General features: G+C 35.8%; 1 protein-coding gene across 2 annotated transcripts in view; it reads left to right on the top strand.

Moving 5' to 3' along the window:
• HTT (huntingtin) overlaps positions 1 to 12213 on the top strand; it is an 87239-nt gene that overhangs the window by 51279 nt on the left and 23747 nt on the right. For both annotated transcript variants that reach the window (XM_052780603.1, XM_052780602.1), the window contains 8 exons: positions 8 to 150; positions 3515 to 3722; positions 5099 to 5240; positions 6500 to 6679; positions 8133 to 8309; positions 8565 to 8641; positions 9925 to 10063; positions 11749 to 11871. In XM_052780603.1, coding sequence (XP_052636563.1) covers positions 8 to 150; positions 3515 to 3722; positions 5099 to 5240; positions 6500 to 6679; positions 8133 to 8309; positions 8565 to 8641; positions 9925 to 10063; positions 11749 to 11871 — 1189 coding nt within the window. The remainder of the gene's footprint in view (positions 1 to 7; positions 151 to 3514; positions 3723 to 5098; positions 5241 to 6499; positions 6680 to 8132; positions 8310 to 8564; positions 8642 to 9924; positions 10064 to 11748; positions 11872 to 12213) is intronic.

Below are 12213 nucleotides of genomic sequence, written 5' to 3'. Positions count from 1 at the left end.
TTTCAAGGTTCTTATTACAACTGGTTGGCATTCTACTGGAAGATATTGTTACCAAACAACTGAAAGTGGACATGAATGAGCAGCAACATACTTTCTACTGCCAGGAGCTGGGCACACTGCTTATGTGCTTAATACATATCTTCAAATCAGGTAATACTTTAAACACTGCCTGCAGTGGCAGGGTTTTTTTTTTTTCAATTCTGAGACAATTGTTGAATGTGTTTAACTACTGAGAAGGAATACGTAGGTGCTGGAGACATTCTATCCTATTCAATATAAAGAACCTCCCAAACTTTGTGCTCGTGCATGCAGGGCACACTTGTCACTTTTTTTCTATGCGGAACAAAATATCACTAGTGACTCTTTATCTCTCCTTTTAACTGTCTAAAATCTTCCAGTCCAAAAATGCAAAGCATTCCAAATTTGTGGTTGTATTTCTCTTGTTTTTTCTCAATTTGGAGGTTGGTAGGTATGTTCAGGCTTAAAATACTGAGTTACAGACCACTGGTTCAGACTCATGACAAGGTACGTTCCTGTTCTTTGTCAGAATTAGTAAAAACATATAAAAAAAAAAACAACAAACCAAAACAAAAAAACAACCAAACAAAAAACCCCCAAACCAGAAAAATAGGAAACGTAGTACTGTTCCAGCTAGCTGGTCTTGAGCTCCTTTCTTCAGGTTTGGGAATTCTGCCTGGGATGTCTTCTGCTAGATATCCAGTCTCTGGCCCTTCAGTGTAATTCCTTAGCCTAATTCTGTAACTTATTTTCCTAATAGCGGCACTATCTTCCCTTTATTTTATTCTTTTATTCTTTCTTTGCTGTGACTGTCGGCTTTGCCTTCTAATTTTCAGCCTGCAGCTGAAATCCAACTTTGGATTACAGTAGTTGGCTGCAATTTAAAAGGTCTTGACACAAGTCCGTGGTTCTTCATAGACTTCCGTGCAGACACAGGACAAGGAACTCTGCATTCCATGGCCTCATCTGTAAAATGAGAGTTAAAATACACTATTTAGCAGATGTGACTAACCAAAAAAGTGCATGCAGAATACTGTTGTTAGACATTTAACATGATTCTGTGCTCCATTGTATCACAACAACCTCTAATCTTTTTTTCTTTTTAAGCTCTTCCTACAGAGTTCAGTTATGAAGTCCTTTCTTGAGGGAAAAATACTTAGTTCTGTTCCTGTCATTGCTACCAGCTGCTTCTTGCAAACATAAGTATTGTAGGTGTAGATATAAATAAATAAATAGAGTGCTGATGGAAGTGTTCTGGGTCTTCAACCGGTTCTCTATCAAAGCTCAAAGCTTCTGCATTGCCTTGATTTAACTTCCAGTAGCTTTACTCCTCCTAGTCTTCAGTGACAGTAACAGATAGAAAAGTGAATGGGAAGCCAATTGAATTATGTTGTGAGAGTTTGTGCAGCCACGGTGGATGATATTTTGTCTTTTGACTTGTCAGAAGAGAGCTTTGGTTTAAGAAATGAAGTCCTGCAAACCTAGGTTCTTGTCACAAAGACCCCAGGATTGTGCGTGAAGAGGCACAAAATATGGTGATAGTTACCAGAGCCTTCCTTGATCTTTGTTTTAAGCCTGCTCTAAGATGTATTAAGTGATAGTTCTCTTTTCCCGTGTGTCTGTTACAATAATAACTGTTTATACTATTAATTTCTGTTATGGAGAAACAAATATTATAACAAATAACTTATGCCAAGGTGATTTGGAGTAAGTGATAAAATGGTGTCAAGCCAAGACCAATGAAATCAGAAAATCAAGCTGGTAATTGAAATCTGGGAAGTGGGTTCTTCCACAGTGGGAGCTGGGGATAATGGAAAGGGAAGGCTCAGGCTAGTTCTGCTGCAGCAACTGGCTTCTAAGCTGCACTGTGAGTCTTATCAAGAACTATGTAGAAATGTTCATACAAAATTAAAATACTAATGCAGAGCACTGGGGTATGTGTATTGTATGATCTCTAGAAATGAATTTAATGTAAGACTACAGATCAATTCTAAGTACTAGTAGTAATGTGGTTATCTTATACTGTGTAACAGAGTGGAAGGAAAGCTGTTCAGACATCTGGGCTGTAATTTCAAGTTGTAGCATTTTCTTTCAGGTTTAGGCTTAGGGTTAACTAATTGCTTGGGTTTGTAATACTTTGTTCAGTTAAAACCTCTATAATTTTTTTTCTCTTTAAGTTATAGTCTTCTAACTACAGGTGCAGCTTATAGGAACTTGTGTTTGGGAACATAGACCAAGGTCTTCTGTCATTTTTAACCACTATTCTACTTGGATGTTTTGTCTTCTCACCCATTATAGTGTTTTCAAAACATGAGCATTGCTGACTCCTATGTATTCAACTATAGGAAGCTGCCAGATTAGAAATGAACGTTTTCAGTGCTACTTTGAAGTTAGTAGAAATAAAAGGCATACATAAAGTGGAAAAATTAGCATGCAGTGGCTTTCATGACTGTAGAAAGTCACTAGATGGTGCAATTACTGCAAATGCAGGAAGCTGGAATGGTAATAGCACTGGTTTGCTGGTAAGTGGAATCCAAGTTTTGAGACTTAGTTATTTTTCCCATTCTTTGCTATTTACATTGTGTATTTATCAGTCCTGGAGGCAGCTTAAACTGGTCCACGTGGCTGTGGAATTTACAGCTTCATTCTTCTGTATATCTGGTGAGGCAATCAAGCAACATTACAGATCTCCTTCATTAATTATTCTGATCAGCTTTTGGTTTATAACTGGTTCTGAAGAAACTCTTTTTTTCCCTGATCTTATCTCCTCATAGAAACTCAAAATCCTGTACCTTTAGACAGCTTTAAGTTTGTTCATTTTCCTTGGTTTCCCACCCTTTGTTCTGGCATGTGAATACAGAATCAGCAAGTCAGAAAGCAAAATTCAGCTTTTGTGCCAAGTGTTCAGTATGCAGGGTAATGACTTTTCTCCACTCAAAAACATTTACTTTTTGCACTTTAGAAATTGGTTGGAAGGGTATCAGTTTAGTTTCAACTAAATGTATTTGAGAAGCCATCATCTGAAGTAGGCTACTTGTAAGCAATCTTTCTTAGCATGTAGAATAGTAGTTACAGCATGGTTCTTAATTAGAACTTCTGTATTTTACTTTATAAACAAAACAAACAAAAAAAAACCCCACCCCAAAATCCTGGTCTGTAATTAACAGTTTTAAATTTGGTAAAGGTATTTGCGTATCAGAAACTTTTTTATGGATGACAGAGAAAAAGTTGAGAAGATAGACTAGAATTGTAATGAAACCTATCTAAATCATTATTTATTGAGTTTGGGAGCTGATCGTTATTGGTTTACACACACTGCCCTTGGGCAAACTCCATTACTTGCCTTACATTTGTAAAACTGCTTAGGATATACCTTTCTTCCAGGAATGGTAGCGTCTTATGAAACAAGTTTTGTATTCTCAGGGTACCCTGAATAATTTTAAAACTTCAGAATTCAAACTAGAGCATAGTTACTCTAACATGCTTTTATTTTCAGGGATGTTTAGAAGAATCACAGCTGCAGCCACCAGACTTTTTACAGGAGATGGATCTGATGGTAGTTTCTATACCCTTGAAAGTTTGAGTGACCTTGTTCAGTCCATGATTCCCACGCATCCTTCTTTAGTACTTCTCTGGTGTCAAATTCTGCTTCTTGTCAATTATACCAACTACAACTGGTGGTCAGAAGTGCATCAAACCCCAAAGTAAGATTTGCTTTTGATCCTTAGTAGTAGTAATGTGTCTCAATTATATTTGCTAAAATAATATTTTAAAAATCTGGCTTTTTTCCTGCTAAGCCTGTCAGCCTGTTGAATAGTACTATTTGGATTCTGAAATAGATAGTTCTGCATTTACTTTACGTGTATACATATTGTCTGTTCTGATGTCAGTATGCCTTTCAAACTAAGGAAATGTGTCGTGCACTCAGTTGTTCCTCAAAAGAACTGCCAGGTAATCTGTTTATTTTTAAGGCAAGAAAACTTCATCCATGTACTACTTTTAATTAAAATTATGGAAGTAGCTACAACAAAATATTCAGTATTTCGTGTTCCTGTGGAGACTTTGTATTTCACCTTCCAGCAAATAACCAGCCAATGTTGTTTATGAAAATACAATCTGATCAGTATAACTGTAACTATAGTTATATCTGTTCTCTGTTCTCAGTGGGTCTGTTACTAAATCCTGTCAAAACATAGTATCAGCACCGTGCTGATTCATTAGTATCAAGCACCATAGTAACCTCACTTAACTTTAGCTGTCTGAAATTTGGGGATTTGGTCTAAAATGAGTGTGCTCTTGGTCTGAAGTTAGTTCATCCCACCTGTCAGGCATTGGAATGATTTGTCCTCTGGGGGTAAGGAAGATACCCCATGTGTGGGTGGGTATCCCTCTGTGTTAACTGTAGAGGGAGAATAACAACTAACTTGAGAGACGTTTCTGATGCTTGTGCAGTGAATGTTAGGGAAGACTAATCTTGTTCTACAACATGAGCGGATCAATACTTGCTCAAAGTGAGATTCTTGCCTCAGTTCAACCTCATGATGTGAAAAAATATTATTCTAATTTGAAGAAACATGAAAGTACTAGGCTTATGAGCAAAGTAGGGCAACTAAAATAGCTAAGGTGACACCTGCTATTTGTTGCAGTTATCTTTTTTGATTTACCAATATCACCTGTATTTTTTCTGGGTTGGGCATCACTTTCAATCTGACATTACACTAAGTGATCAAGAACACTGTTTTGGCTTGAGAAGAAAATAGAGTATTAGGTTCTGTTATTTTACCAGAGATGCAATAGCCCATGTTTTTCTTTTAAATAACGTGTTCAGTTCTTCAGAAGTTCTTCAGACTGTCCAAGGAAGTAATAAGCACGGAGCAAAAAAGTGATACTACAATTGTTAGAAAGTAAAGAGCTGATGGAAAGTAAAGTGTCTACTTCAAAGCAGTCTAATATTTGAATGAAATTTCTAGGAAAATAAATATTATGTAAGGACGTTGGTAGGATATTCCAAGCAATTTGATTGTTAATGTTTCAGTACCCATAGCAATAAAATAGTACCAAAATATAATATTTCTTGCAGGAGACACAGTCTTTCTACTACTAAATTGCTTAGCCCTCAGATATCTGGAGACAGCGATAAATCGGATTTAGAATCTAAACGTGGCATGTGCAATCGAGAGATAGTGAGAAGAGGAGCACTCATTCTTTTCTGTGACTACGTTGTAAGTTTTGAATTACAATTTTATAACTATAGATTTGAGTTATTTTATTATGGTGACAGTCTTTTATTACTGATGCGCATTAACTGAATCTGGTTCACAAGTGAAAAATGAAGACTTATAAAACTAGTCATTTTATTTTCAGGTGGTGCTTCTGTAAGCTTAGGTATGATCTCATTTGGCATTTTTTTTCTGTTCTGAACTGAGAATTCTCTTGGCTTGGAAAGGATAGTGGTGGGTAATAGAATTATCTGCTGGGTATCATATCCCTTACTTGTGACGTGCTAGGAGCACATGAAGTAGTGTTAGACTTCCCAACATCAGTAGCAGTGCACAGTGTCTAGGAGACAACAAATTTATGTCTCTATACCTTGGGAGGTTTTACATTAATATTTAACTTCTGTTTTGCTTCTCTAATGAGAGTAGTTCCTGTGGCTTTGGCCTCTTGCTGCCTCAATATTAGCATTTTAGTTCATTGGGAACTTTTGAAGTGAATCTTCCCGAAATATCTAGTATTGCAGTTTGGTTTGCGTTGCAGAGCAGTTTTGGGAAAAGCAAACTGCATTCCTTTCAGATTCAACTAAACCAAAAGCTATGTTTAAGAAGCTCTTTTAAGTACTAATGGATTTTCAGTCACCAGAGTCAGATTAGAGATAGTCCAAGGGTAAAACCCTCCAAAACTCTCTTTACTGGGCACTGTCAGCCTATCAGCATCACCTGGTTAGCTCTACAGACCTTTTCATGTTGCATTCCACTGTTTGGTGATATACACACAGCCTCTGTAGGTTTAAAATTAATTATTGACAGATCTCTTTGGATTTGCTTTCCAGAAATTATTCATCTTGTGTTTAAGGCCAGTAGTAATAAGAAATCTTTAAAAAGAAGCCTAACAAAAATCACGTTTTACAAGAAGACTGTGTATGTGCATGTTTATTTCTAACAGCATTTCATTAAAAGCAACATCTTTGAATTAACCTTCTCAATTTACTTGTTTCTAACCTGGATTTTTAGTGTTTTAAAGAAGATAATTTACAAATTCATTATAAATCTCTTAATTTGCAACAAGATCAAAAGCATTTAGAAAATGTGTCATGTAAAAATAATGATGGTGATATTAAAATATAGATGCTTTATGCCATTATTTTAAAATAGCTACCAGAATTATATATGAAAAACTTCACATTGTGTCAGATGAAGTTTTTAGTAATTAAATGCTCAACATGGGTATTACTGGAATCAGATTTTCATTTTTTCCCCTTCAGTGTCAAAACCTACATGATTCAGAACACTTGACCTGGCTTATTGTGAATCATGTTCAAGACTTGATTAATCTGTCCCATGAGCCTCCAGTACAAGACTTTATTAGTGCAGTTCACAGGAATTCAGCAGCCAGTGGTCTCTTTATCCAGGCCATTCAATCACGGTGTGAAAATCTTGCAGCTGTAAGTTTAACTTTTTTACTTTTTTAAACAATAAAGTCACTTATTTCAGTGTAAGTTTAACTGATAAGTATGCAAATTCTGACATTTCTGGGTCATTTATCAACTTATTTTACTTTTAAAGTTACTTCTTTAAAAATACAAACAGCAAACCTTATAATGTATTAGCAACTTCAGCATCCGATGTGTTCCAATCCATCAAATCTATGAATTCAGATAGTTGGGTAAGCTGCTTTCCTTCCTTCCTGGGTATTACCCCTGCACAATAAATATCTGAAGGGTAAATTAAAGCTGTAACTTTCATCTTTGATTTCAGTGCCTTGGTAGTATAAATAACAGAACTACTAACTACAGAGGCAGGAATAGGAACCAGTCCATCTTCATAGGCCCTAACAACATGAAAATTATTTGCAAGCTTGTGCCGTCCCCACTGATCTACCCCACAAGTGATGGAAATACTGCTTCAGAAATTCAGTGTATGATTTCTGTTGATTATTTTAGTTTTCAAACGAAAAGGAGTAGATGATGTTTTATAGGGATGTAAGGTTGTATGCATCCCTCTTAATCTTGGGAACTTGCTAGGTAGGAAATGTCATTTGCTGGGCTTCCTCTAGAGCTAATGCTGGGAGATGCCACTGCACCCTGAATAGCCTGGTAACCTTTCCTGTCTCTTCCCATTGTCTCTATGCAAATCTAGTGCAACTGCATTAGTGCTTTAGGCATGTGAGTAAAACACTTTAATGTTAGGTGAGATGAATCTGGGCTTTAGTGTCTGAGAATTGGTAGAATGAACTAAACTAAATGTGTTTGAATGGAAGATGTCAATCTGTGAAATGTTTGGTGATAATCAGAAAAGTTAGTAAAATTGAAATAGCTGGTATTTACAGTCTGTTCTAAAACCAGGTTGGTTCCATGAGTCAAACTAGTTTGTGTTTCTTCCTTTAGATTATTGGTGCTGAATTGGTGCTCATATTTAAAAGAATAAAAAATTTTTAAAAAATTCTTTGCACCCCCTTTTAATCCTGTTCCTATGATTAAACACGTGCTCAAAAAAAAATCCCTAATGCTTATCTGGATTTTTGTATTGTCTCTTGTCTTGACTATGCTCATGTTCCTATCTTTGTCCAGCAAGAGTTCAAGCTTCTCATTGTTTTCAAAGCTTTCTACAATTCCACTTAAGCCTCTCTAGCTTTTTTCCCTAAGTTTTGCTCCCTCCTTTTTGCTTACTTTTAAGAGTAAGCTTTTACAGTTAAACATCAAACAACTTAGTGTTCATATTAATTAAATAACCCAGTAACTCAAACCTATTCATATGTAGATTATTATATCGAGCAGCTAGTTGTCTGCTATAGTTTTTTCTAAATGCCTTTCCTTTTAGCTTTAAGATCTTTGTATTCCAATTGATTGCTTTTTTTTTTTCCTCTGTTGTTCTGTTTTGTTTTGTTTTAACACCTAGCCCACAACTCTGAAGAAGACTTTACAGTGCTTAGAGGGAATACATCTCAGCCAGTCTGGGGCCGTCTTAACATTATATGTGGATAAGCTTCTGTGTACTCCGTTCCGTGTGCTTGCTCGCATGGTTGACACACTGGCTTGCCGTCGGGTAGAAATGCTTTTGGCTGCAACTTTACAGGTAAAGATAAATGTATTCATTTGTAAATAAGATTGGGTAGTGCTAGCAATGTAATCAAGTGTAATGATTTAAAGTACATCAAAATATGATGTTTAAGTGATTTCATTGCAAAAGAAATTTTTTTCATTTAATATATAGATACATGAATGTTTACGTTTCACTTTATCTGCCTATAATTTTCCTAATCTGTTCAAAGTACCTATAGGTATTTTACTTATTTCTGTCCTATAAAATTCTTGTGACTCTCTTCTATAGAACAGCATGACTCAGTTACCAGTTGAAGAACTGGATAGAATTCAGGAATACCTTCAAAACAGTGGACTAGCAACAAGGTAAATAATACCAATACATGTTAAAAAGCCAGACTAAGTAATGTTCTAGTACTAATTGTGTTAATTCTTTTTTCCTATGTTTGGGTTTTTTCTTAAGATAGTGGGTCCTTTTTGGAAATAAAACAGGAGTAAAGCCTCTCTTAGGAGATGCAGGCATATTCTGGCACAAGGACAGTCATGTTGGCCGAGTTGAATTTGCAATATACTTAAGGATTAAAGCAAGCTAAAGGCTTGAAGGCATCAAATTCTCTCTCCTGCATCCCACTCAGTATTTAACTTTTGAGAGACAGCAACTGTAAATTAATTCCTTGACAAAAGCTACATAACTGAAAAGAACTTTATTTTCCTCTAACTTTTGGAGAACTTTGTGAGTCCAAGCTGGGTGGGCTGGTTTTTTGTTTTGTTTTGGTGGTGTTTTTTCCAAGCAACTGTGTTAAAACTTTTAACTGTTTAGTCTCCCAGCTGTTTAAACTGCTGTTACAAAAAGGAGCAAATTACTCCATTTTTGAAAAAGCTTTATTTAATGTTAGTAAGAGCCTAATTTACTCCTCTTGATGTCATTGCTGTTTGAGGTTAATATCTGTTGACTGAAATAAGAAAGAAGTAGGTGGAAAGAATCTAAAGCCCAAGACTGCAGTAGATTGATAGCAATGTGTCTTCATAGGTAATGTTACGTTTGAATTTTTAAAAAATTCCAAAATCTCCAAATGACTTTATACAATGTCTTGATAACAGTAATGAAAAAAACAAACACCACCACCCCCCCCCCAAAAAACCCCCAAAACAAACAAACCCCAACGTAACAGAAAAAAACCCTGACACTGACATAAATCTACAAACTGGAATTCTTAATATATTTAAAAAAAAAAAAAAAAGTTCAGTTGTAGTCGATTCTTGTTTGGTATCTGTTAGAACGTATTTGTCTGCAATCAAATAATCTGTACACTAACTTTGATTCTTCTTACTCATTAAAAAGATTTACTGCATAAAGAAAACTGAACACCTTGCATTTTATGTACAAATGTACATGTACAAATTTTAAATCTAAACTAATTTTAAATCTTTATTGTTGATTGTGCTGAGTTCATTTGGTTTTTCTTACTGATAGCTGGTGAAATTTGTGGTTTTGCATCATATGACTGCATATATCCAACAAAGAACTTAAGACCCTACTGCTTTTCTCTCCCAGGATTAGAATTGGCTCACTGGATGTCTTTCTATCTTTAAATGATTTACAAAACTGAGTAAGTTAACTCTCTGCTAATGTGTTCTTCAATTTTCAGACACCAAAGACTTTACTCGCTCTTGGATAGGTTTCGTCTTATGGTAGCACCGGACACAACTAGTCCTTCACCTCTGGTTACCTCACACCCCCTAGATGGAGAAGACCAACCAGCTTTAGAGAATGTAATTCTAGACAAAGTAAGGTTATGTTTAGAAAGAGTCACTAAAAGTGCCTTGGCTGTAAACAAGTTGTTGCTCATTACAAAATATTTAAATACAGCTTATTTTTACTATGCAGTTAATGTTCTCAGAATTGTCAGTCAATCTCAAATATAGATCAGTGAATGATTTCATATGTGTTGGCTGACTGTTGAACTTAAGATGAAGAATTAGCACATGCATAGATGTTTGTTATGTTGACGGTGCTGTGAAAAACTATCAAGTTTTGTTTCTTTGCATAATTTTAGTGGAAAGATTTATATAAGGTTCAGTAAAGACAGATAAATACTTTTACTTGTTTTCTTAATGTGTTTACTGCAGTGATCAGTTTTATTCATTTGCTGAAAACTGTTGGTTGTCTCTTGGAAATTAAGCATTACTTCTCGGTTTCCACTTCTCAGCTTTAAATTACTTTCAGAGAACAATCATGACTACATAACTGTTTCTGTCTTTCATGTACTTAGATGCATTTATTTCAAAGTGGGTGGGAGGCTAAGAGCAAGCCTTTTGGGCCCTGTGTCTTTCTTTGGAGTTTGTCCCATGGCAGAGATAATTTCTCCTTTTCATTCCTTCGTGTTCTACAGTGATACACAGTAATAGGAAACGTATGTAACCAAGATGGCAAAAATTATTTCATTAGCTGACAGTTTGGAGGAGACTGATAAGTAGTCGAGGAACCCATTGACTTAGGAGAGAGATTGAGAGCTACTTAGACAGCAGGAGGAAACACTCTTTGTGCCCAGAAACCATTCACCCATAGCTTTGTGTCTTCAAATTAACCAAAAAAATCTCCTTCCTTTGTAACTCTAAATCCTGCACAAAGGAAGTAGTTTTTGTATGCTTCCTCCGCAACCCCTACATAGTTCATAGAATCATAGGCTATCTCAAGTTGGAAAGTACCCATAAGGATCATAGTGTCTAACTCCCTGCTCCTTGCAGGACTACCTAAAATTAAACCATATGACTAAGAGTGTCATCCAGATGCTCCTTGAACTCTGACAAGCTTAATTGCATTCTAATTAATATCAGCAAATTCAGGATGTCCAGTTACGAGAGAGAAAACACAGAAAAGGGGTGACTGAGCCTCTTCATATTCCTTAGTTAAATTAGTTATATTATTAACTAATTCCTGTAGGCTCATCGCTAATAATTTAAGGAGTACATCTGCAGTGATGTGTAATGGTCTTCATTTATTTCAGTGTGTGTTAAAAGATAGATGTTATCTTTGTCTGCTGATTTATTTGAATCTGAAGACTCTTCTTCCTTGGTTACAGTATTGGTTTTTTTGCTATTACTGTTATGTTTGTATGACTACTGAGTATTCCAGGCTTTTTTTTTCTAGATATTCTCCTCAGCTTTAGGATCCTAATACATACGCCTGTGCTATATTTTAAGCTTCTTTTTTCCTTGTTTCCTGTGCAGACTCTATGGAAATAAACAACTTGCCAGTGGACACCCATTGGTGTAGTTTAAGATGGTTCATTCACCAGTTGTCTGTTTTGCCTTGCTTTTTTTCTTTGAGTTTTTTTGACATTAATGTGGCCTAGTGATCTCTTAAACGGACCGCAATTCAATGCCAATCTGCAGTTCTCCCCCTGCCCCCATGAACTGTATTATTTTCTGAAAACAAATATGTAACAAATTTCTTTTTTTAATTATTAAAGGACTGGTATGTGTCACTAGTGAGGTCACAGTGTTGCATCAAGTCTGACTCAGCACTGCTAGAAGGCGCAGAGCTGGTAAATAGGATTCCTCAGCCTGACCTGAACTCCTTCATGACCAGCAAGGTAACTTCTTTGTTAGATGAAACACAATCAGCTGAAGAGGATGTAATTATTTCTAATATTCTTATTGGTAGTATTAATAGATTAGATTCTTAAATGTAAACACTTCAAATTTATATAATACCGGTAGTTTACTTCTTGAATGTCACTTCATTTTGGAAACTAAAATAGTAGGTGTTTCATTTGTGTCTAGCAATGCTGCTAATAGTAGCTTTCTAGTAGTGCAGGTTGGGTGTATAGAGTGGAAGTGAAGGTTAGTTTATGTATTGCAATCACAAAAATCCAGTTTTACCATTTTACATGAACTTCTCATTTTGCCATACAGTCTCTTACAAGGCCAGATGT

This window comes from Harpia harpyja, chromosome 2 (genome assembly GCF_026419915.1).
Source record: "Harpia harpyja isolate bHarHar1 chromosome 2, bHarHar1 primary haplotype, whole genome shotgun sequence".
Lineage (NCBI taxonomy): Eukaryota > Metazoa > Chordata > Aves > Accipitriformes > Accipitridae > Harpia > Harpia harpyja.
Note: the sequence above shows the minus strand (reverse complement) of the source record. Positions and strands in the feature narration are given on the sequence as shown.